Genomic DNA, 26365 nt, shown 5'->3' with positions numbered 1-26365 from the left:
AACATAACTTTCTAACCTGTAACATACAGCTTACATGCAGCTCTTAGATGACAGTTCCTACCTCACTGTGCTAGATTACAATGTAATTTAAGAACTGTACAGTTACAACAGAATCTCTGATTTTTTCCTTTTTTTAAATTTTCGCACAAATGACAAATACGTAAGTGATACAGATCTCGTCACACAAAATAAAACAAACAAAAACAAAGGTATGTATACCAGAGCAAAGGAATACACGACAGTCAACAAGCCATACCTATAATACAAGGTGCAACTGATCATTCAAATCACATGAAATTCTCAAATGGAAAAGAAAACACTTGATTTAGTTAACAATAAAAATAAGTCATGACCAACCCTGAAGAGTCCAAAAAATGGCTTAACATCTCCCTCATTGGGTCCCAAATTCTTGTTCACCTGCCTACATTCTTCATTATCAACTAAGGACATTTCCAGCAAACCAGTGTTCACAAATTTGTGCCACAAGAGCATAGAATTGGGGGACTCTTTAAGCAACCAATGCTGTGCCAGGACTAATCTGACCAGTGTAATTGCAAAGAAATATATCCCAGCTAAATGTGATGGGATATCAAGAGAGTACACTTAAATAATTTTTGGAATCCCACAAGACTTTAGCCGGGAAAGCCTGGTCAGTTTCCCCGCCACTGATTTCCAAAAAGCTTGATTGACGAGCAAGACGGAAAAACAGAGATGGCTTCTGCGTGTTGAGCCATTCAACGAAAGCATGATTTGATTTGGGATATTTGGTTTTTGTAAAGCTCACTAATGCCCTAATGCATTTTGTCGCGGATCTGAGCAAGATAGGATGCTGAACTATTAGCCGGTTAGACGTTTTTATATACAGTAGAGCCACATTTTAATTGTTTTCCTGAAGATAAGAAGAGTGGGGGCAGTTTTTAGTTCATGAGGAAGTTCATTCCAGAGGAGTGTGGTATTTTTCATAAAGCCCCTGCCCCCCCAGGTGGCCAATCTGTGGCGAGGCACAACAACTGTTTTTGCCAGGCTGGATCTAAGGGGTCTGTTAGAAATGTACCAGCAGAATTTACTTTTCAAATACTCTGGACCTCTCCCTGCCAGCACCTTGTAGGCAATACATAAAGATTTGAAAGCAGCTCGCTTTCAGACTGGAAGCCAGTGAATATCATTTAACGCTGGGATAGCCGATTGGAAAGTAGGCAGATTTTTTTAATATTCTGGCTGCAGAGGCTGTACAATCTGCAGTTATTGCATAGTGTTAACTTGCAAGCTAAGATAGAGGCCATTGCAGTAGTCAATACGTGAAAGTGCTAAAGCAATGGCCACTGATTTCAGAAGGTCATGGGTAATAACATTTTTAATTTTCATCAAGGTTTTTAATGTGAAAAAAAGAGGAGATAACTGCATAGACCTGCTTTTTGTGTGTTAATTTGTTGTCCAGAAGGACTCCCTAAATTTCTGACTTTATTCTTAGGGATGGGAAGAGTCCCCATGTCTTTGGGACAGTATGCCGGGTTCCAAAAGGATGTATTATGGCCAAATAAGATCACCTCTGTCTTAACTGAATTTAATTTAAGACAGTTTTTTCCCATCCAGTCACTGACTGCGGACATACAATTGCAGAAGGATTCATAGATACCTTGGTTTGAATTGGAAAGGGATACAATTATCTGGGTATCATCAGCATATGAGATCAATGAGATCAATGAGAACCTGAAGGATCTAATCAGATCAGTGCGGGCTGTGGAGTAACATAGATGTTGAACAAAGATGGGCTCAAAGATGAGCCCTGAGGAACCCCGCATGGTAACACTTAGGATTTAGAGGTGTATTCGCCAAGCTGAACAGATTGAACTCTAGAGGAGAGGAAGGATTTGAATAGAGTAATCACTTTGCCCTTGACTCCTAAAGTGCTGAAACGGTCAACCGAGTGCACGTGGTCCACCGTATCAAATGCAGCGGAGAGGTCAAGTAAGACCAAGGCCACTCTTCCACCTCTATCTAGGGTTGTTCGGATCTCCTCAGTAGCAGCTGTAAGGGCCGTCTCTGTCCAATGTCCACTACGGAATCAAAATTGGGGAGGGTCCAAAAGATTGTTTTGTTCAATTAAAGATACAAAACAACAACGTAGGAGCGTCAATTCTAAGAATGACTACAGAATGCAGCAAAAAGGTTGTCTTTAAACCGTTATTTGGGTTGCTTGCGAGAAACCTCAGTGGGTTTTCTTGAAGGCCCTCACTCACCGACCTGGTCGGTGACATGTTTCATCATCGGGCCCCACCGGGAGTGGCCGAATGCCACCCCGGTATGCTACAATGCTATATTACTGCGGAGCTGGTTTTGTGAATGTGAAGGGAAAGATAAAATGGCCAATTGAGTAAAAAAAAAGTTTTATTTGTTTCGCCAATTGGACAGGGATAAAAATAAATACAGGATAATAGACCAAATTAAAAGTCTAATGTTATCCTAATGTGAGGTCGGTCAACATGTTTCAGCCTATGTGAAGTGTTCTTTCAGGCATTTGTCAGGACCAGTGATTTTAAAATCTATACAGTGTGTGTTTAGAACCCCGGTGGTATGGGCGCGCTAAGGCCCACCCTACCCAGAGGTTGAATGTGTTAAAAATAGAAACAGTTTGTCTAGGATTCCCAAAAATAATTAGAGTGGAACCGAGTTTATTGGGGGGCGCTAAAATTTAAGAAGCCTTGGATCTCGGGAGGGGGGTGATAGCAAATTGGCACACCGCCCTGAATGCTAGGCACCCGCTCGGTACCTGCAGACGCCCTCGATAGCCGCTAGCTGAGTGCTAGCCAAGGCTGACAAACAGCCAGGGGTCACAAGCAGGGTGGCAGGGGTCGCAACGGGTGGCCTAGGGGTCACAGTTGCGACCCCTGGGGACCCCTAATTGACGTCCATGGCTTAGCACATTGATGTAATCCGGGGGTCAAAGGAGGCAGGGTGTCACTCTTACCACCTGCCAGTTATACCTTGCTTAACATTTTCAATCCGAGAAACAGACATTCAAGATAACCTAACACACAAGATAGGTGCCGCACAGACCAGCAATGCAAGATAGACCAGCAGTGCAAGATATCCTCCTGAAATGCCAGTACTAATTAAATGCAAGTTTAAAGGCCGAAGTTAAAAATCTGGGGGTCTGGCTGGATTCCCATCTTTCTTTTGCCAGTCATACAAAGAAGACTGCAGCTACCTGTTTTGGTATCCTGCGAGGACTGCGACCTGTCCTGAAGTTCTTCGACCCCCCCACGCGGCAACTGGTGGTCCAGGCCTCCATCTTGTCGCGATTGGACTACGGGAGTGCTCTGCTACTTGGAGTGAACCAGGCTGAGGCCTCAAGGCTTCAGATTGTGCAGAACGCTGCGGCACGTGCCATCGTGGGCCTTCCGAGACGATGTTCTGTCTCCTCGGTCCTGACCTCCCTTCATTGGCTTCCGGTCAGACAGAGAATCAAATTTAAGGCTCTCTGTCTGACATTTAAGATTCTGAAGCTTTCCTCCCCCCCTGCCCTTGTGGGCCTTATTTCTCCGTATCTTCCTACACGGTCCCTCAGGTCTGAATCTCTCCATCTGGCGATTAAGCCCAGGTTCAGACTGAGTAGGATGGGTGGGCGCTCTTTTCATGTCCTGGCGGCTGATCTATGGAACTCCCTCCCGGTACACATCCGTGCCCTGGACAGCCTTACTCTTTTTAGACGCGCCATTAAAACCCACCTGTTTAGTTGCGGTTAATTGATCCTTTTCTTCTCAGTTTTGACCTGTTGTGTTGTGGTATCTGATCAGGCGCCAGGACGCCCCTTCGCTGGGGCAGCTGTGCGCCTAATAAAAGTTATTAACATAACATAACATAACATTACTTAGGATATACATTGTATGATGTTGTCACTGCTGTTGCCCTACAGCATTGAATAGAGAGGCGCAAATCGTATGTTCAAGCCAATGATTTTCAGTGAGAGCCATACTGAACATTTTGCATAATGGATAGTATTTTTCAAGAACAAGGTTTACTTTCCTCTGAGTTACAAGTGACATCAAATAGACAACAAAAACACAACTCGAGTAGTCTATGGTTCTACTCGGAACACCAAGGTGAAAAGTTCGACTTCATTGAAGAACAATGATCTACAACTGTATGTTATGCATGGCCCCTCCCCAGTCCTGTCCTCAGAGGACACGGGCACATAGAGATGCCATACACAGGAATGCCACTCTCCTGTAGCCCCCTCCGCTAACTGGATATTAAAATCACATTTACTTGGTTAGTATATGTGGGTGGAGCCTGCCTTGAAGCGTGCCTAACTTACATTCCATTCACGTGCTGTTTCTTGAGGTGATGGAATGATTGCAGGAGTGGAGCTGGGCAAGGCTGGAAACCGAGGGAATACAATGCCGTGCTCCCTGTTGAGCGTCAGAGGAAGAAGTCGCCTTGGCTCATCTTTTGACTCTATAGTATACAGCCAGCCACTCTCTAACACTCTTTGTGTCCCTCCCCTCACACAAATTTTAAAGAATGTACCTCCCTCAGGTGACCACGCCATCAATTGTGCCTTTTTTTTGGCCAGTTACACACGGTACCTGGTATCCAGCCACGCTCAGACGGTGGTGACGGCACTTGTGCTCTCCCGTCTTGACTATTGCAATAGTCTACTTCTTGAGGCCCAGCAGGGGCTGCTTAATAAACTGCAGGTTCTGCAAAATGCGGCGGCCCGTCTCATTACCGGACTGCCCAAGTTTGCATCAGTCTCCCGGGAGCTGGAGAAGTTGCACTGGCTCCCAGTGCGTAAACGTATCTTGTATAAATCTTTGTGCATAGTCTATAAGGAGGCACATGGATTTGGTCCATTGTTTCTCCAGCAGCACTTCCAATGGTACAAGCCAGGCAGACAACTTAGGTCGGCCAGTATGGGGCTGATTAAGACAGCCCGCTTTAGGAAGGTTCGCTGGGGGGGGCAGAAGTTTCGTCAGAGGGGCGGCGACTGCCTGGAATGCCTTACCTAGGCCCCTAAAACAAAGCGTGAACCTGATGGCTTTTTGAAAAAGTCTAAAAACATGGCTCTTCACGCACTAGGCTGGTGATCGGATACTTAGGGGAGCTAAAATGGTTTTATTATCATTTCAGCGCTAGGACACCGGTCGGTAACAGTGCGCTTTATAAATGATATAAATAAATAAATCCTCAAACGCTGTTTACCACCTCATCCAGATATTTCTAAAATAAATGCAAACCTGACGCCCTTCCATTCCCCCTCATTAGCCTCAACATTGTCATCCACAGCTTGTCCAACAAGCATTTGCAATGCAATAGGTCTCGCATTTGCAAAAGTTAGAGCTCTTGGTGTTGAAAATAATATTTTTTACCTTTTGTTTTCTTACATGCAATGGATTGATGATGTTTGCATAGCGCTATTCCTATGACCTTGCGGCACTGCAGAACCAGAAAACGGAAAATAGGTTATGATGATATGATATCTACTGTTCTTTAATATGGAGGGAAAGTAAGAACCAAACAAGCCTTCCCCATTAATATTGCCAAACACCTTAGCTTGTAATGTATTTTGAAGACGACTTTGTGGTATCTGAGTATCCAAAAAAACAAATTGTGTGTTCGCCAATATGACACAAGCAGCAATTAGTTATTTATAGGCAAGTATGCACCCATGGGGTATTCACAATGGGCACACCGAGGGCACCATAAGGAGACACCTCCTGAGCACCCTTAGACGAGAGCACCCCATGGGCACCCCCAGTGCACCCTCAGATGTGGCCTTCGGAGTGTACTTATTGGAAACGCCGGTTGTGGCCCTTCACCAGGGCTGCTACCTGCTTTGGAGAAGGGGCAGGCTGCTGCTGGGGTAAAGGGTTGCAGTAAAGTCCTTTAGAAACACCTGCGGCCAGCTTCTCCTAAGCGTTTTCCATATGGTTCCCTCTGCCCCCATTATCTTAGCATTGCCCGCCAGCTCTCCTGCGCCCTTGCTCTTGCAGCGCCTGAACAGTTCCACCCATAAAAGTTTCCCGCACCACTTTACAGGAAGCCTTGCCTGTTTGCGGCCGGTCTGTGTTTATTTTATTTTTGAATTTTTATATAGCGCGGACTTTACCCGAAGGTGTCAGAGCGCTTCACAATAGGAACAGAACTGATACATGAGAACATTACAAGTGAACAAATTACAAAAGCAAATGTTACATTGCATGAGGCAAAGTGACAATCGTGAGCAAACAAAATACAAGAGGTAGCAAACGGTGCATTACAGGAGGAAAAAATTGATATGTGTGCAGGTTACAAAAGCGTACAAAGTACAAGTAGAGGTATAATACTGGAATAAATGGAGGACACTCAAACACAAGAACAAACGTTACGTAGGCAATGGTGGCACTTGTGCAAGTATCGAAAGCAAACAAAATGTAAGAGGTATCAAACAGTGTGTTACAAGAGAAAAGTGACGTGTGCATGTTACAAAAGAGTACCAAACACAGGTAAAAGGGTAATACTGCAATAAATGGCAGACTCTCAAACCACAAAAACACCCTGGGAAGGCACTTCCATAGTCATGGAGAATAGAAATTTCCTATACTAAAAGGTCTTCCTTCAGATAAAGAGAGGGCATGAATTAACTTTGGAAGTGTCTTTGAAGGAGGAGAACTTTGAGGTCAGTTTTGAAGACCTGGGAGGAGGTGGTGGTCTGCAGCTGAGGAAGAAGTGAGTTCCAGATTCTCACTGCGTTGCCTGAAAAGGATTGGGCCATCGATCTTTCCTTCTTGAAAGTGCAAGGTTCAAGCAGTACATTTTCCGCATTTCGTGATGGTCTAGAGCCTCCAAAGAGTTTCAGTTTATTCGCCAGGTAGCGAGAAGAGGAGGAGTGCAAGGCTTTGTGGGTAATGCAGGCAGTCTTGTAGATAGATCTTGCCTCGATGGGAAGCCAGCGGAGGGTGGATAAAATGGGTGCGATGTGGTCGCATCTTTTGGCCCCATAAATGAAACGAGCTGCTGAATGTAGAACAGACTTAAGCGGGGACAGGTGGGATTTGGGGAGGCCAGTAAGAAGAGAATTGCAGTAGTCCAGTCTGGAGAGGACCAGCGATTGGACCAGGGTTTTAAGGTCATGCTCCGGGAAGAAGCGACGAATCCCTCAAAGAAGGCGCAGTTGGTATCGAGCAGACTTTGCAATTGAATTAATGTGGGAGAGTAGATTGAGTTTTATCTTTTTTAGAATGTATATGCGTGGCCTCACTTTCCTGAGGGATGCAGCTCTCAGGCACAGAAACATAGTGAATAAAAAGGATCAGACAGGCAGGAAACAAACACAAACAGAAAAAGAATAGGTTTATAGAAGCACTCACTGAAAGTTAAAACACTCACGCACAAAACCCGCACAGAAACAAGCATACCCACAAAACGCAGAGAAACAGGCAAGCATAAACAGATACAGAAAGAGGCACAGAATTATAAACAGAAACACGCACACAGAACACACATGATCGCAGAGTAACAGATTCACATAAGTAGCAACGCAAACATGCTTATGCAATAGACCTAAACACCAAACAAAGAAACAGACACAAAAAGAGGCCAAGAACACACAGAAGCAGACCCCCAGCACACCCACCCTTATATATTATATATGAGACATATAGAGATACATACACAAAAACTAGCACATGGAAATAGACCCACACGTTAAAGCACATGCCAATCTAGATGCGCTCACACAAAAAATGGTAAATTAAAAAACTGAAATACGACATTAACACCCGAATAGGCAGAAACAAACGCACTCACATAAACAGGCACTAGTACACAGAAAGAGACATGTTCAGCAATAAACACACACAAGCATACAAAGAAACTCAAACATCTTTAAACACATACTTTCTTTTCTGATAACACCCCCACTCACCTCCCTTCCAGGCTTCAGATTAGAGAATAAACCTTCCAAAACAGCCATGTAATAGACTCCCGATCCGCAAAACACTCCCAATAATCTCAAACACCTCCTCTCACTAGATACACGTTTTGATCACAAACATATTTCCTGGGACAATGGGGATTAATTGCGCTTCTCAGCCCTATTCCAACCGTGCCTGATTGATGCTTCTCACAAGGGTGGGGGTTGGGAGGGGGGCTGGTGTGGAGCCTTCTGCTTCAAAACACAAGCAGACACGGAGTGGAGAAAGGAACTGAAAAATCAAGGGAGAAGAAAATGTAATGCAATGGCTTTGTAGTATTTTTAAACCTTTGATTTAGTCCAGATGCGACGGGCAAGAGCAGCCCAGAGACCACCTCTGCTTCCAAAGACAAAATGTAGTTTGTGATTAGAGGAAAGAGGGTGCTGTGTACTGAACTGTGTGCGCTTTTCTTTCGGTTCTGGGTGCTGAACACAGTTAGCACTGCTCCGGCCGGCCGGTGCATTGATTCTAAACAGATCATGGCACAGACTCCACACAACTCTAGGATAGAAGTTTTAGCCTCTTACCTCCTTGCACTGCCTCCCTGCGTCCACATGCGAAGAGGCAGACGACTCCAAAAACCAGCTGCAGCGCATCCATAGTGCTTGAGCGAGTGGAGAGAGTGAGTGTCTCTTTTATTCTAAAGTCTCCCCCATGTAGCCGTCAGTCATTCAAGTCCTTCGCCCAACAATGGGCAGCAATAAAATATCTCTAGCAGCTGCGTCTTTCTCCTTTCCTCGCGGAGTGTATTTTATTTCCATTCCACATTCAAGAGATCCGTGGTAGTAAAAAAAGAGGCCACTCTATAGCAAGAGAACTGGTGCTTATATAAAGCGTTGCATTTTCACGGCACATGCGATAATAAAGTTGCGCGTCGGCCATATACGCTTTATAAAACAAGCTGTTGCCATTGCCAAAGCAGAATGAAAAAACAGAGTGCCTACTAGCTAATGAAGGAGACCATGTCACGCCGCAAGCAAAAGATCCAGTCCGGAAAGGCTGTCTGAGAAGGAGACATGGCGGTTACAAAAAAGCCTTGTTTGCAATGGGAATCCAGCGGTTACCCTAAACGGTGACGCAAGCCAATCAGAATGATGGGCGGGGCTTCTAGTCCTCTTCTGAAATCTCCTTGATCACAATAAGCCTCGCAGAGCGAGCAGCGCATGCGCACTGCAACGCAGGTCTGCAAGACCTAAAAAAAGCACACGTAAAATGGTGACAGGCAGGCATCCCACTACCCTTCCACAACTTGCATGTATTCTCTCCCTGAAACCATGGCCAGATGCTCTGCTTTCAATCAAAGCCGGAAGTCAGACTCTCTGAGAGATGGCTTGTCAGGGCCACCTTTAATCTCATGTCATAGGGGTGGCAGTTGACACTTCGTCACCCCTCGGGTATGTGGAGACCCGAGGGGCGAGGCAAGCAGCAACTGTGAAGTGCTCTCCCAGATCTCCAGAACTCAGTCCGCTGAGGCTGAGCTCTGGCATGGGGTCCGGTGTTCATTGCTCTGACGTCAGAGCGGTGGCAAGCCGGATTTCAACTCCACGTTCACAATGTCTTACATTGGAAGCAACAAACAGTAGTCTCATATTTTTTGTATTCAAATGGGTGTTTTATGTGCAGTTACCTACATAGAAATGTGTTGTTCCTACATCTCATATTGTGTTACTTATGTCCCTTATGTGTTATATTTTGGCATTGAAAATAAGCAAAATGTTTTAATAACTGATATCTGTGAGTGACCTGTAGGTCACAGGTTTAAATCCTGGTATGGTTTTGCATTAAATCCTGGTATGGCCAACTCCGTCATTCATCCTTGAAAGTTTATTTATGTGAGTGTTGTTTTAGTTCTGGTAATATGAATTGCATGCAAAAACCGTTTGTATAAAGCGTCTTGGATAACGGTAAGCTATAAGTGACGTTATTATTATTAAAAACAAAACGAGCTACTCTCTTCTGTCACGTGTAAGTCTTATTGTTTCCGGCAGTAATTTTGTACTTTAGTCAGGGTGCAAACGTACAGTTTGAAGTCCTATAAAGTACATGCACACCTTGTTGAGGTGAGAAATGCACTCAAGGGATAACTAATGGGCAGATCAGTTTGGAGAAATTCAGATTCCAGAAAGAACTTCTCATCCAAGACTCCTCTTCCACAGGCCAGCTCTTCTCAGAGATAAAGTGCAGGCGCCAGGGGGTTGCTTGCTTTCTCTGATGCCACATTAACAGCTCATGCAGGGGCATTGCATGCACAGGCTGAGAGCAATGGTGGGAGGGCCCACGGCACAATGTGACACAAGTGCACAGCTCACATGAGAACACCTCCCTCTGCTTGGTGCTAGGAAGTTGACTTCACCTCCCTAAACACAGTTTAAGGACGGCTTACCTCCTCCCTCCAGTTGTGTTGAGGTTGTGTCACAATCACTTACAGGGCAAGTTTCCTTCATGCACAATACAGAGATAGACAACACCATCTCAACTTTTCCGCACAGTATGACAGCTGCAGTAGTTTCCCTCATAGGCATAGAGCCTGTGCCTCTTGGGTGACAAGTGTCTATAAGTGCTCCTCACACACAGAACAGGTGCAGCACTGACAGCATCAGGTTATTTCCCCTCACTTACAGAACATGTACACCACAGACAAATGCAGTGTGTTTCAGACAACAGAGATAGCACATGCAGCAGCGATGCTAGCAGCGCTCACACTTTACCACCAAAAAGGTACAGAATAGCTGGCAACTGTGCACGATTCTCTCATACAACGAAGCAGGACATTTCTTTTTTCTTCTTTTCACTTCTTTTCAGTGTGTCTCTGTTCTCTTTGCAGACCTTCACTGCCTGGTGTAACTCCCACCTGAGGAAAGCTGGGACCCAGATTGAGAACATTGAGGAGGACTTCCGAAATGGTCTCAAGCTCATGCTGCTGCTCGAGGTCATCTCTGGTAAGGGACAACTCATCTGGCTCTGGAGTTTAAAATAAGCTTTTTGTAGGTGAGGTGGGGAAGATTGACTGCCACAAGATCTCAGCAGAGTTTGTTGGTTTGGATGTGTTAGAACTGAGATCCATAGAGGCTTGGGTAGGCGGAGACACATGCTTGAGAGTAGACCAGAAGGCATAGACTTACCATCTTGAGTAGGCAGTCGTAGGATCCAGGGTTGTTCTAGACCAGCATTAAGGTGATTCGAATCAGTACTGAGAAACATTGTTTTGTCAGACTTGTGGATAGGTTTCAATTAATAGGCAGAGGTACAATGTAATCGAGATTCATGTATTTGTAAGGGTTAAGAACATTGTGTACAGAACTCTATGGATCTCCTGGTCTAGAAAAGTGAAAATGTTTTATAAATCTGGTGGCGATTATAAAATGTCAGCGTGCCAATTCTGCTCAGGGGAATGAACACCAGGAGCCTCATTTATGAAAAGTGAAGCATCGCTGCGTGAAAACAGCGATGCGTCACTTTTCACTGCGCCCTACTTGCGAGACCAATGATGCGTCATATTTACAGTATGACGCATCATGGCGCAAGGAGTTACAGATACGTCAGTATTTCTGACGTATCTGTAATCGCAAAAGTCACGCATTTCTGTAGTGTGTCACAGAAGTGACGCAACTCCAGCAATGCGTCCTTTCACATGGGGAAAGCCCCATGTGAAAGGGCTTGCGTCAGTCTTACGCCTGCTGTGAGGCAGGCGCAAGATTTTGACGCAACAGCGTCCTAAAAGTGACGCAGTGAAATCTCATAGATTTCACTGCGTCACTATTACGAGGCTTTTTGCGGGGAAACGCCCCCTCTGCATACATTATATCTGATGCAGGTATAATGTAACGCAGGGGTTTACAAAGTGACGCATCTGCTTAGATGCGTCACTTTGTAAATAGTGCGCAACAGGAGGCATGTTTTACGCCGTCGATGCGTCACAAAAAGTGACGCATCGGATGTGCAAAACTGACGCAAGGCCTCATAAATGAGTCCCCAGGGATGGACATTTAGCTGTTAAATTTGGTTTCTGTTGGGTGAAGAGTGCATACACTGATTGACGACAGAGCTCCCCCAACCCCTGCCCATGGACAGGGGGCACTTACACCCTAACATTAACAATTCTGGTGAGTTTGGTAGGCCAATTCTTGACTTAACCACACAACTTCTGTCCCTTGTGGAAGAACAGTGGTTTGGTAAGGGCAAAACCAAGATTCAGAGGCAATTAATTGTGAAGAGATACAAAATATATTTTTAACTCCAATAATTGTGTTAACATTTTAAATAATGAAAGAAAGCTGCGCCTAGCTGTGATCTAGGGTCCCCTGATAACGCGGTCAACAGGGATTCCGTTATATTTGACTAAATCCAGAACCCGCCAGTGGAGACACTACTTAGAGCTCCCTGGCCACTAACCAGACCATAGCTTTGTACAAGCACATGCCATTTCCTTGCATCCTGTTTGTTCATCTCACATTTCTTTTCAGCTTTTTAAAGTCCTCATCGCGCAATATTTGAATAGAGTATCTTTGACAAGATTTGCCGCGCTAGGGGAGCCCTTTCTTCCACACTATTACTGCTGCAGCCCTTCCCCGACACACTAGAGTTATCTCCATTTCTCGTGTGGGGGTATCCCATTGACCATCAGGCATCCTCTGCGCTTCTTACCCACTCCTTTTGCAAGGAGTCGAAATCTGTACCAACATCTCCCATTTCTTTATTGCTGCCGCACTTAATCATTGGACTTCGTCGGGTCATAAAACACAGGATTTTGTAGCACATTGCCCATCCAATACTGTTCCCAAATATTCCAAAATTCGAATCTTTTACTAGGTGCTTTCTCCCTGTTTATCATTTCCTCGTCATTCTGTTGGTAAGCCAATTTTTCTATGATTTAATCGTCACCATCTCATTGCTTGCACTTTTTCCTTAACTACTTTAGTGAGTAAGTAATTTATTTTTTGTTTTTAAATTATATTACTGTTACCAAGTCCTCTAATATATATGTATATGTATATTACCTACTGGCAGTCGCCAGTAGATAGCTATAGTTAGGACCTAGTTTCTATAGGAAAAGCGTTTTTTGGTTTGCCAATAAATTTGGCGTAGTTTGACGAATGTTCACAAAATTTTCCCCAAAAAGTCTACTACTTTGTCTAGTTCTCCATGGAAAACTTTCAGGTGGTCTGTCAAGCAGCGGTTGAGAAAAAGGGGGATTACAAAATGTGCCTTTCCCATTCAATTTCCCATAGGGATTTTAGACACGACAGCAGCCTGGACCGCTTAACAGAATTACACCAAATTTGGCAGAAAGTTAGATCTTGGTTCAGAAAGAGCCCTTTTCGTAATTTTGCGTGAATCCATTCGGTAGTTTCGGAGTTATTGAAGGAAAAGGAAATTTGTACATCTGGGCAGAGCCGAAGCATAGATCTCATTATGAGTTCTGATTGGCTGCCAGCACTTCAACCAGGAAGTGCTGGCAGCCATCTTGTGACTCAGACTCAGCCATGACTCACCTTGGGCCTTTTCAGCACCAAAAGGAAGTTAACCCTCTCCACCCCCCAGTTATTGATGCCCATTACATCGATAATCAAGAGGGCGTAATTGATTGGTTGGCTTTATTTCGATAAAAAATATCTTAAAAAGCATTATACAACACAGTTAAAACCACCATATTTACGAGTTTCTATTCATAATTAATCACTTTAAAAACTTAATTATACAATTTTAAAACAATCATTACATTGATAGAGAAAGACTTTTTGTTCGTATCGACCATGCCCATTTTAAAATTTTAGACTCACCACATAAGGGGTAATTAATAAGACCCCTCTTTGGTTCTTGAGTTCAGCATTTTCTTATTGTATAGTTGCCTTGAAATTGAAAGCTACCATATTATTGCTAGAGGAATGTGCTCTTTTATGAACGCCTTGTCTGTCTTAGATTTGGGGTGTCTGGCTGTTCTGTTCAGAGGCCTGACAGGCACATACCCACTCCAACGTGTGAGTTGGGTGACAACCTGTGATGATGAGGTGAGCGAGACGGCGGGTAACGAGCTTAGTCTGTGGGGTCAGAGTCGTACGAGGTGTCATGCTGCTGTCAGTGCCATATCACTTGTGCGAGAAAACAAGTGTCACCTTCCTAACTGCGCAGGCTCAGCGCTTTGGTGGCTGAGAATATTTCATGAACAGGCCCGGAGTGGTGTTAGTAAATGGCACAACAAAAGGGACCGCTGAGGCAGAGAAAATAGGGAATCAAGAGCAACTACCAAAAACCAAAGCAAACTGACTGTAACGTATTAATTGGCGGAGTATATCGCCATACTCCTAGGATGCTTACCAAGTTATGCAGAGTCTTAATGTGTATGTATATGTTGATAAAAATTATTCAAACTTGCAAAGAGACATCGAAACCTACATCCTAAACTGTATTAAAAAAATATTATTTATTGTAATCATATATCTATACATATCAAAATTCGAAACATTACAATAACATAAAGAACAAAAAATCAGTACACCATACATATAAGTACCACGGAGCTAACCACACGCGCCGTCAAGAATAAAGACACCAATAATGCGACAGCAAGACATATCAATGTCAGAACGCTAATTGAAAATCCATGAGATATTTTGGCTTGGACACAGTGCCACCGAATGAACGTGTAGGTGACCGAACAAGAAAATTGAGACAGATGGAGTTGTGGTATATCATCAGACTCAAAACCAAGACCCCGACAGATCTTAATATGGACGAAGAACTTTTTGTGCATTTATAAGAAGAAAAAATTGGGGAACTGATCTATTTTACAGTGTATATAATTCAAATAACAAACTACTTGTTGATTCGTTTTTATTCACATCATGCAAGTTACGGGTTCTAACCATATAAAGTTCAAACATTTCATGTTGCAAGGAATGTACTGTACTGACCTTAAACGAGCAATTGAATGGTCAGCTGTAAGAATACCTACTTAGATCATGTTTAGCATATAAAAGGGTACTATAACCAGGTGTACAATCTTGTGCAGTGAACAATATAACTAAATATAAGCAAGCTCTCAAAAATTAACTGAACTTGCTTTAAAATGCTTTAAAATGCATTATGAGACATTATACAATATATAATGCAGAATCAATGTTCCCTCTGCACCCTTTGTAATTCATTGTAATCAATCATGAACACAAAGTAATTTATTATCAATTAATTTCCATGCACCTAAACCTGTCGGACAAATTAAGCCACATCTCAATTATCTTTTATTATTATCGTATACTAACAATGCCTATGTAAATATCATGCCTTCTGCAAGAGTTAAGAATACATTAAGATGTTAATAATGATATGTTTTTCAAACAGAAACTTAAAACTCCCATTATACATCATTATGTGCAGAGGATGGCGAGAGTATAAGAGTATAAAATGTAAACAAAAAAGCCAACTCACCATGAAAAAGACCCTGTGTGGTTGAAATGCGTTGGTGTGATAGCGCTGGTTTGAAAATAAAACTTGATTTTAGGAACTACTGAGCGCTGCTAATTCTTTGGAAAAGGATATATATATATATATATATATATATATATATATATATATATATGTGTGTGTATATATATATTCACTGAAAAAACCATGTTTCAGCCACCTTATAGTTAGGAATTAGCATTTAAAAAAACCTTAGAAATTCACTCAAAAAACCATTGGTTTCAATACTCACTAGTTCGGCTGATTTTAAAGGAATTTTTTAAAGTTCCAAAACTCCACACTTTGAAGAATTTCCAAGTGAAACCAGTCAATGTTAGCCTATGGAAGGAAATTCAAGTTACTGTAAGTATGGTTAGAATTACTTTTCAGGATCAGTTGTGGGCTGAAAGATGCAGTACTGAGGTCTCGCCTGATAACAGGTGAGTAAATCGGAATTCATAGTTAGACTGATTTTAGAGGAATTTTTTAAAGTTCCAAAACTCCACACAGAAGAATTTCCAAGTGAAACCAGTCAATGTTAGCCTATGGAAGAAAATTCAAGTTACTGTAAGTATGGTTAGAATTACTTTTCAGGATCAGTAGTGGGCTGAAAGATGCATCACTGAGGTCTCCCCTGATAACAGGTGAGTGAATCAGAATTCGTAGTTCGGCTGATTCTAGGGGAATATTTGTATGTTTCAAAAATAGACACTTAGAAACTTTTCTGGTGAAAACCACACAATAGATTCCTATGGAAGGAAATACAAGTTACTGGTAAGTACACTTAGATTTACTTTACAGGGTCCGTACTGGGCTCAAAGATGCAGCACTGACGTCTCTCGTGATAACAGGTGAGTGAATCGGAATTCGTAGTTCGGCTGATTTTGGAGGAATATTTTGCTCAATAGTGAAGGACAGGGCCTGAGGTGACATGTGTGCAAACACGCCCTGTGGCGCGTTTTAAGTTGGGGAATTAATTCCTCTTCAATCCTGAGGTCCCCTGTGGGCCAACTAGCCCACCAGGTACCTCCAGTATGCGCCAGGGAGCTGCGTTGCAGAGAGGTGTTCAGAGGCCATGTCTCCTTTTTACAACACTCTGCAACACATCTCCGTGGCACTTACTAGAGGTACCTGTTGGGCTAGTTGGCCCCTAGGGGACCTCTGGATTGAAGAGGAATTAATTCCCCAACTTAAAACGTGCCACAGGGCATGTTTGCACACATATCACCTCAAGCCCCGCCCCCTACCTTCACCACTGTGCAAACGCGCCCCGTAACGCGTTCTAAGTTGGGGGATTAAGTCCCCTTGCATACTGGGGGTCCCTGGGGGCCAACTAGCCCACCAGGAACCTCCAGTATGCGCCAGGCGGGTTCCTTGCAGAGAGGTGTAAAAAGGGGCATGGCCTCATTATACCTCTCTGCAACTCAGCCCCCTGGCGCGTTTCCAGAGTGGGAACTAAATCCCCTTGAATATTGGGGGTCCTTGGGGGCCAACTAACCCACCAGGAGCCTCCAGTATGCGCCAGGGGGCTGCGTTGCAGAGAGGTGTTAAAAGGGGCGTGGCCTCATTACACCTTTCTGCAACGCAGCCCCCTGGGGCGTTTCCAGAGTGAGAACTAAATCCCCTTGAATACTGGGGGTTCCTGGGGGCCAACTAGCCCACCACGAACCTCCAGTATGCGCCAGGGGGCTGCATTGCAGAGAGGTGTAAAAAGGGGCGTGGCCTCATTACATCTCTCTGCAATGCAGCTCCATGGTGCGGTTCCAGAGGGGAAACTATATCCCCTAGAATACTGGCGGTCCCTGGGGGACAACTAGCCCACCAGGAACCTCCAGTATGCGCCAGGGGGCTGCGTTGCAGAGAGCTGTAATGAGGCCACCCCCTTTATACACCACTCTGCTACTTGGCCCCCAGGGACACCCAGTATTCAAGGGGAATTACTTCCCCCTCTGCAAACGCGCCAGGGGGGCGCGTTTGCAGAGTGGTGCAGGGAGGGGCGTGGCCCCCTCCCCATCCCATTTTTTTTTTTTGTTTTTAAGAAGGGGGATGTGTAGCCCTCTTCTTTTTATTTTTCTGGGGCCCTGGGGACCCCATCCCCCAGGGCCTGGCCCCAAAAAGTATATATATATTTTTTTTACGGGAAGGGGGCTGCGTGGCCCCCCTCCCGTGTGTAATCCAGGCCCTGGGCACCCCATTCCCCGGGGCATGCCACATTTTGTTTTTAATTTGTAAGGAGGGGGGTTGCATAGCCCCCTTCCTCAGGCCACTTAAGGCCACGGGAACCCCATCCCCCGGGGCCTGCCTACATCCTTTTTTATTTTTTAAACATTTTTTATTATTTGGGGAGGGAGGCCGCGTGGCCCCCCTCCCGGGCTACTTCTGGCCCCGAGGACCCCATCCCCCGGGACCTGGCCCTCTCCGTTGGGGACCGTGGGGGGGGTCCCCAATCCCCCCACGGTCCCTGCCGGCTCCCCGCGTCATGCGGGAGCCGGCATTGCTTTTCTGCATGGGGAGCAGCATACATGCTACTCCCCATGCAGAAAAGCAATCAGATTTTGTTTTTGAAAGAGAGAGCAGGTTTCCTGCTCTCTCTTTTAAAAAACCAAATTAGTTTGCTATGGTGCTCCCGCCCTACCACAGCAAACAGCAATGTCCCGGGGGTAGGCACCCCGGGACACTGCAGGAGCCGGCCCTGGGGGGTGGCGGTCCCCAGGGCCACCACAAGGCTCCAGGAGGGTGGCCGCGCGACCCCCTCCCAACATTTATTATTTTAAAAAAGAAGCCCCGGGTGGTGGCAGTCCCCGGGGCTGCGAGGGGGCCGTGTGCCCCCCGCCATAATACGTACTTTGCTCCGGGGGTGGCGGTCCCCGAGGCAGTGTGGGGGGGGGATTGGGCCGCCCCACACTTTATTTGCATAAAGCCCCCGGGATTTGGCCCCCCCCGGGGGCTAATTTACATAAAAGCGCGGGAGCCGCGCTTCGAACTTTTAACAAAACAAACCTTTCTTTTTGGGCCTTGGGGGTTCTTGTGGGACCCCCAATGCCAAGCAGGCCTAGGGGGTCAGGGTGTTTCTACCTTGCCCCTTTTCGCTTTTTTCACATTTCTTTTTCTGTTTTCTTGTGCCTCGGTTCTACCAAGGCACAAGATGGCTGCCAATACTTCCTGGTTTGGAGTGTTGACAGTCAGTTGACAGCCAATTAGCTTGCAGCTCGTGCTCTTAATGGTACACGTATAATCCTCGGACGTACTGCGTACGGTACTTTGTCCATAGATATATCTATGATTTTCTCAGGAACTACTGAACGGATTTACACCATTTAACAAAAAGCGTAATCTGCGAACCAAACTCTACCTTTTTGCCTAATTTGGTGTAATTCCATTCAGCAGTTCGGGCTGTAGCCGTGTCTAAAGGTCCCTATAGAAAATTGCATGGGGAAAACACGTTTTGGGACCCTCCTTTTTTCTCGCCCCACCTGACGAATCACCCCCAAACTTTCAAGGAAGGAGCGGCGCGGAACAGGCCATCTCCTTGGAGAATTTCGCGAAGATTCATCGTCCGGCGCCAACGTAATTCCAAATAGAATGTTGCGGATTTCCTACGGAAACTAGGTCCTAACTATAACTACATCCTGGCGACCGCCAGTAGGTAATATGTATATATATATATGTGTTGTTATGTTATGCTATGTTAATAATTTCTTATAGAGCGCACGTACACCAAGAGGTTTCATGGCGCTAAGTCTAGCATGTGCCGGGGCCAACAGAGGATTATACGTGGGCCTGTGTGAATAGCCACGTTTTGAGCAGCCTCCTGAAATTTAGGAGATTGTTACAGGACCGAATCTCCAAAGGAAGGGAGTTCCAAAGTCTGGGGGCCAGATATATATATATCCATACCAACAAGAGTAGGCCCTTATGGAAGAGCCACACCAGGTAGGTTTGAATCCTTCTTTATTTAATCACGAAGGCTGCACACAGATGTAAAAGACATCATCAGAATGTTATTGCCATTCACTGCCAGACGTGTTTCAAGTCTCTTGACCCTTCTTCAATGGCAACGGCAAATTATGTACCACAGGACCGGTAAAGTGCAGCTGCATTATATTCACTCAAACCGCCCCAGTGGGCGTGGCCACTTCTCAGGCCTTCTGGTCTTCATAGTTGCACACAATAACATCAAGTGAGTCCGTCCTGTGGTGCAAACGATAAAAGTCACATTGGAACCACAGTGGAGTGATGTTCAATCTTTAAAAACAGTTTCGGATACGTGGCATTTAATTTAAAGGAACACAGCAGCACAACATGCTCCATTTCCTTATGCATTTCGGCGTTCTTACTCCTTGCTCACAGGTGGAGATCATCTGCAAAGATGCCACAAATTCGGAATTGGACCTCAGCATTTATGTTCACGCCGTGTTGGTTGATGGGCTTCTCCTTGCCCATTGTTCTGAGGCCTCCCTGAAGGGTCGGGGGCTCCCTGGTCGGAGGACATTATATGTGTATATATATATATATATATATATATATATATATATATATATATATCACTTCATCTCGTGATACATCCAATTACTCGGAAGAAAAGATGAGTGCAGGCCTCCAATTGTGCAGCATATATTTTATTCTTCAGTCTTCAGCCATTGCACGTTTCGGCCGTACAAGCAAGCGGCCTTGATCACATGACAACGCTCAACAAAGTGTCCCGCTTTTTAAAGTGCCAGTGCTTGATAGATTCATGAAGATAGTCAAAATACTCGGCTCCACTCAATATAATAGATGCATAAATGCTTGTGATGTTTTAAAATGTCAACATTGAATCATATTTACGTGTAACAATATATATATATATACTCACACACACACACACACACACACACATATATATATATATATATATATATATATATATACTGGCCCCAGCTGTGCGAAATTACCACAACTAACCTTTCGCAGGGCAACCTCCATGAGGCAAGAACTAGTCAACTACGCGCCGACACTGTCCAAAAACAAATCGTGGCTACAAGCACAGACAGGTTTTTTCAGGTGTACTAAGTGCAAGGCCTGCAAACACGGAGTTAACACTAAAATAATAATAATAATAATAATTCTGAGTTTTTAAAGCGCCTGGTTACACCTGCCGGTGTGTCCCCGTGATATCAAGGACTGAGCAGCAGCTAAGAGAGGCGGCACAAGACATGCGCCGGTAAGTTAGGACTTTGGAAACAGGAGAGTTTTCAGCTCTTTCCGGATCAACACCTCAGAGGGCTCCGCACGGAGCTCTGCGGGAGGGAGTTCCATCTTCGTGCGGCTAAATAGCGAAAAGAGCATCCTCCCATTCTTGCCCGGTTAATTCTTGGGACTGAGAACAGGCCTGCGCCCATGGAACGCAGGAGCCGGGTAGGTTTGTATGGAAGAAGCAAATTGCGCAAAAAAACGGGCCCCTTTCCATGGGCAATCCTGTGATTGATACAAAGTGCTTTGAATTATATGCGTTCCCTGACAGGGAGCCAATGCAGTGTCTCCAAGGCTCTTTTATAGGCGGCTCTCCTGGGAAGCTGTAGCACCAGTCGCGCGGCTGCGTTCTGGATATGCTGTCTTAAGTTGCAGCTCGCGTTAGCTCCCAGGTAGAGGACATTCCCATAGTCCAGCCTAGATGTAACCAAGGCATGGACCAGGGCTCCTCTGGCAGACGCTGGGAGAAGGTTAAGTGTCTTTCTTAGACTGCGGAGGATTCCAAAGCATGTCCCTGCGACACGCCGAGTATGGTAATCATAGGACATTCTGGAATCCAGCCACATGCCCAAGTACTTCACTTGATCCTTGGAGACAGGTAATGGGCCCAGAGCTTGAGGCCACCAGGCAGAGGTCCACACCGAGGGGGACTTGCCAACAATGAGCACCTCTGTTTTGTCCCCGTTCAACCTAAGACAGTTTTTGGCCATCCATCCTGCCAGATCTTGAAGGCAGGATGCAAATCTACCGGCTGCATGCTCAGCTGGCTGCGACAAAGCCATAACCAGCTGAGTATCATGGCATAGGTTACCACCTCTATCCCATACTGCTCAGTGATAGTAGCCACCGGCGCTACGCACAAATTAAACAGGGTAGGGCTGAGGCTGGAACCCTGGGGGACACCCTGCTTAAGGTCCAGAACCTCTGACCTATAAGCACCCTGTTCCACATAGAAGGTGCGGTCATGGAGGAAAGATTCCAGCCATGACCAGGCTCTCCCAGTCACTCCACTTTTCCTCAGATACTGTAGCAGAGTATGATGAGCTACAGTGTTGAACGCAGCGCTGAGATCAAGAAGAATCAGCGCTGCTGTCTGACCCTCATCTACATGTTTCCTCAGTGCCTCTGTGGAAAAGAGAAGGGCAGATTCGGTGGAGTGATAGGCACGGAAGCCAGCCTGGGAGGGATGGTAAAGCCTGTGTGCCTCGATGTGAGCCGTAGGTTGTTTATTAGCTTTTAGAGAAGTAGGGGAGGAGGGAAATCGGACGTAGATTGTTTAGTTGGGTTATACTGATTTGTGGCTTTTTCTTAAGTGGAAGTACAACAGCCTGCTTCCATGTGTTCGGCACCTTGCCAGATTTGAATGACAGAGCTAAGAGATGCTTAACGTAAGGGGCTAGTACCTCCATGCTGCCCCTCAAAATCTTGGCAGGGGCAGGATCCCTGGGGGAGCCAGATTTGACCCCACTCGCTACTGCTATTAGCATAGCCTCATCCGGGACCGAGAAAATGCTGATGCTGTCTTCCTCCAAGATAGCACCTTCCATTGGCGGGTCACCGCTGAGGCCAGTCCTGGCCTCATTAGGAAAGGTGGTATAGATATCTTGTACTTTCTTGTGGAAAAAAGCAGCAATTTGGTTGCATAGTTGTACAGAAGAATCAGCTTGTTCGCTTCTTGAAGCCAGCAATGATATCTCCTTATAAACTACAAAGAGTTCCTTGGTCGAGCACTCAGCCTTATCAATACGAAAACAGTACAGTTTCCATTCAGGCAATCACCCTATGTGATCAAGGAACATTACACTTTCAAAACCGACTTCGCAGTTTACGTGCTTAGCTGCACTTGCAATACACTTTATGTTGGCAGCACCATCCACCCTGTGCACCTCGGAATCTTGCAACACCTCAGAGCCATCTCCAATGACGATCCTTCATACCCAGTGGCCAGACACATAAACTCACACCACAATGGAAAGGCTGAAGATCTCACTTATTTGTGATCGATAATGTGGCACCGAACCCCAGGGGAGGCAATAGGCAGAAAGCACTGAGATGACTTGAATCAAAATACATCATTCAACTTGACTGCAAAATGCCCAATGGGCATAACACAGACGAAGCTCTCAGTGCACATCTGTAACACTGCCCTCCACGAAACACTGAGTCTAAGCTTCCTCGCGCAGATTAGAGTAAACCATTCTGCTGTAAACATCTAGTTTCACTATCTTCTTTTTAACTCACACATAACACGTAACAATGCAAATAGTAACCACTCACTCACCTCACTTCACAAACACATGAATCCAGGTTAGGCGACATGATCACTCACACCACCACAGAAACATACACCCAATGTCACGCATTTCATGACCCTCTACCGCTCGTGCATGACCACTGAAAGATTTAGCAGCAACAATCATGAGATTTACGGGTACGCAGCCAAGACGACACATAGGGGTCCATTAGAATGGCGGGCGGCATCCTCGTGCTGAAAGGGACCGCCCGCCTTAAGGGCGGGAGTCCCGTCCCCAGCATTAGGATGCACCCGCCACAGTGGCGGGTGCATCCTGCATTCCTACCATTGTGGCGGGCGGTGCACTCAGCACCGCCCGCCACAATGGCAGGAAAGCATGCTGTGCCCTTCTGTGCACAGCATGGCAGGCACTGCGCGGTGCCTGCCATGCTGTGCATGGAACTGCTGGGGGGTACCATAGATACCCCCCATGTGCACCCCCCACCCCTCCGGAGTCCCAGGGGGCCCGCAATGGGCCCCCGCAGGGCTTCTCCGCGTGCCTTTCCGTGGCGGCAATGGGAAAGGCATTCCCAAATGCCCATCATAATATGGCTGGCGGTGTCTGATAGACACCGCCACCATATTAATCTATTAGAGCCGCGGTCGCCTTGCGACCGCAGCGGTAAAGCGGCGGACGTTCTTTCCGTCCGCCGCTGTGTCCTCCGCCATCCTAAACTAGCGGAGGGGAAACAGAGAGTGGTTGTCGGGCGGATTGCCTCCGCCAGGGTGGCGGTGGCCACCGCCACCCTGGCGGAGGCAATCCACCCGACATCCTAATGGACACCATAGTTGGAATACATGTCACGTAAGCACTCGCTGACATTAGGTACCTCAATTACAAGTCCACTTGCCCACAAGGGCTCGATGACATATGACACACTACATAAACCAATCAGTAGGTTGAATCACAGGGTAATTTTATTTCCGCACTAAGCGCAAAATTAAACCCTTTCAACCCCGGCTTCAATCGAGTATTCTCGAAGACACAATACGCAAACAGTGCTGGCTATCAGCGGCCAGCATCTCCAACTTGGAAATAGATCCCTGTCTCCAGACACAAGCGTGCCCAGACAATCCCAAATGGTCTCAAAGCCGTGTCCCTCAAGCTTAACCCACCCCCCACCCAAGCCGCTTTCACAAACCCCTAACGGAGCGGCAAAGAGATGAGACAACACCGGGGAATTCGTTCATAAATCACACACTTACAGACGGACGAACGGGGGCATAGGCCCACAATTAAATTACATCAATACAGAAGCAGCGACACAAAACACACACAGCCTAGGAGCTCACCTGCATATCAGGCCTTACAGAGACCGCATGCGCAGAATCCGTTTATACCTGCTCAAACAGTTCTTTCATGTCCATTGCAGCACGTAAATGCATCTACAACACACGTAGAGACAGAAGATCTCAATTGTCAGTACCCAAGAGCCTACAATTCAGAACTGGATGTTTAAATAATGGGATCAATTGCCTTAACATTAAACGTTTCTTAGATCACGAAATGTAAAGAATTATTTACATGTCTATTTAATTCTAAATATGACTTGCACATTCTTACCTGACAACCAACTTTTCCATGTCTATTGCAATGTCACATGTTACCTGGGTCATTCTCCTGACCTCCAATGGGTTACTTTGTATCACTATAAATAAGCGCACTACCTAGGTGATAACAGATGTAGTGAACAAGGCGGACCTGTCCGCCGAAACACGTCTGGTCGTTTTTTTGTGGTTAAATACCGTTGATCTTCAAATCCACTGAGTCGATGCCTGCTTTCAGAAAACGTAAGAAAACGTAAGAACCAGGATTGGATATATATATATATATATATATATGTATATATATATATATATATATATATATATATATATATATATATATATATATATATATATATATATATATATATATATATATATATATATATATATATATATATATATATATATATATATATATATATATATATATTTATATATTCAGCCAACCAGTCCTGAACCACAGAACATAGAATACCGCTTTCCCAGGTACAGACCACAATGCATGAGAAGTTGTAAATATAAAGTGCTTTATTCCTTCATAGTCTCCAGCATGATGCGTTTCGGATGCGTCACTGCAGCCTTATTCACATCATATATATATATGTTTATTCGCTTGCAAAGCGCACTCCACATTACTCCAGTACTAAATTGTTTCTAGGCACTTTTAGAGAGAAAGAGTAGACATAAGGCATGAGCAAGTAAAAAAATCCCTATCTGAATATTGGTGTTAGCAGTTGCAATTTGCACTTCGTTTGTATGGTCTACTGGGTGAGTGCGTGACAAAGTGCTTGTGACGTTAGCAGTTGGGTTAATTTTTGCCGTTATTGGTATCGTAGGTGTGGCTTACAGGGGTGGCATCTCTTTAATGGTGGAGGAGCATAGCCCCACTGTTCAGAGGCAGCAGATGATAAATAAAATGATGATAAAACAATGTTATTACCATTTCATTTATCAATGTCTGAGCTGTGAAGCCGATGAGTCTAGGGTGGGACCTGGCTAGGACAGGTAGGAGGATTGATGGGCACTTGTAAGTGTGCATGTCAGTTTGGCTGACTGTCTTAGGCTGGCCAAACCGACATGCGCACTTATGTTTCCTCAACCCAGCTGGGTTGCACAGCCTGGTGGAGAAAAAAGCACATGCTCTGTGTGCCTGAGCGAGCTTCAGATCAGTCCCCTCAGGCCAGTTCAGGTGCTTCTTTCATGCTAGGTATAGCACGAGAGTAGCGTCTGCGTTGGGTGGGGAGCCTATGCTTTGTGGCCCATCGACTGCCGGGACAGGAGGAGCAATGAGGCAGCTGGGAGCATTAGAGGGAGCTTCAGATAAGTCAGTTTATTTTATTTTTATTCATCAACCCCTCCACCCGCACTGCCCTGCCACATTAGACTGGCAGAAGCTGCCACTGGTGGCTTAAGTTACAAATCTCAAAGTTCTGTGTGACGGAATATAGTTTTGTTGCACGAGTTGCTGGTAGATTATTTAGGCATTTAGGCTTATTGATTGGGAGTTTCTTCATTCCCAGTATCAAAGGTCTGTGCTTGGTTATATTTTGTGCCTGTTTGTTCTGTAGCACTAGCTCATGCAGTTTCTGTGGGCATGTTGTTTGCAGAACTGTTTGGTACTGATACAGCAGTTCGCTATGGCCAGTGCTTAATTTGTAAAATATTAAGTGCCAGGCCTCTGACCAGGAGGCCACTGCAGCTTGCACCTCCCATCGCCCTTGTCATCGCTGCCAAAACAACTACTAACCATCTCTCTCGCATGTAAATGCGACAGTTCGGATTATTCCAGGTCCCAAAGCTAAAAGAATGCCTAGGGAGGCAGGTATTAGCAATTTTAAAGGTATATTGTTGTCCTAAACTACTGTTGTTCTGCTCACCTCTAAATTAAATGAGC

The 26365-nt window shown here is 45.3% G+C and overlaps 1 protein-coding gene across 1 annotated transcript in view; it reads left to right on the top strand.

Annotated features, from left to right (window-relative positions):
• The window catches only part of ACTN3 (actinin alpha 3), a 189425-nt gene that overhangs the window by 65267 nt on the left and 97793 nt on the right, over positions 1–26365 (top strand). The window contains exon 2 of the mRNA XM_078660833.1: positions 10783–10897. Within this exon, the coding sequence (XP_078516959.1) occupies positions 10783–10897 (115 nt within the window). The remainder of the gene's footprint in view (positions 1–10782; positions 10898–26365) is intronic.

This window comes from Lissotriton helveticus, chromosome 9, assembly GCF_964261635.1.
Source record: "Lissotriton helveticus chromosome 9, aLisHel1.1, whole genome shotgun sequence".
In the NCBI taxonomy this organism is placed as follows: domain Eukaryota; kingdom Metazoa; phylum Chordata; class Amphibia; order Caudata; family Salamandridae; genus Lissotriton; species Lissotriton helveticus.
This window is presented reverse-complemented; position numbering and strand designations above follow the sequence as displayed.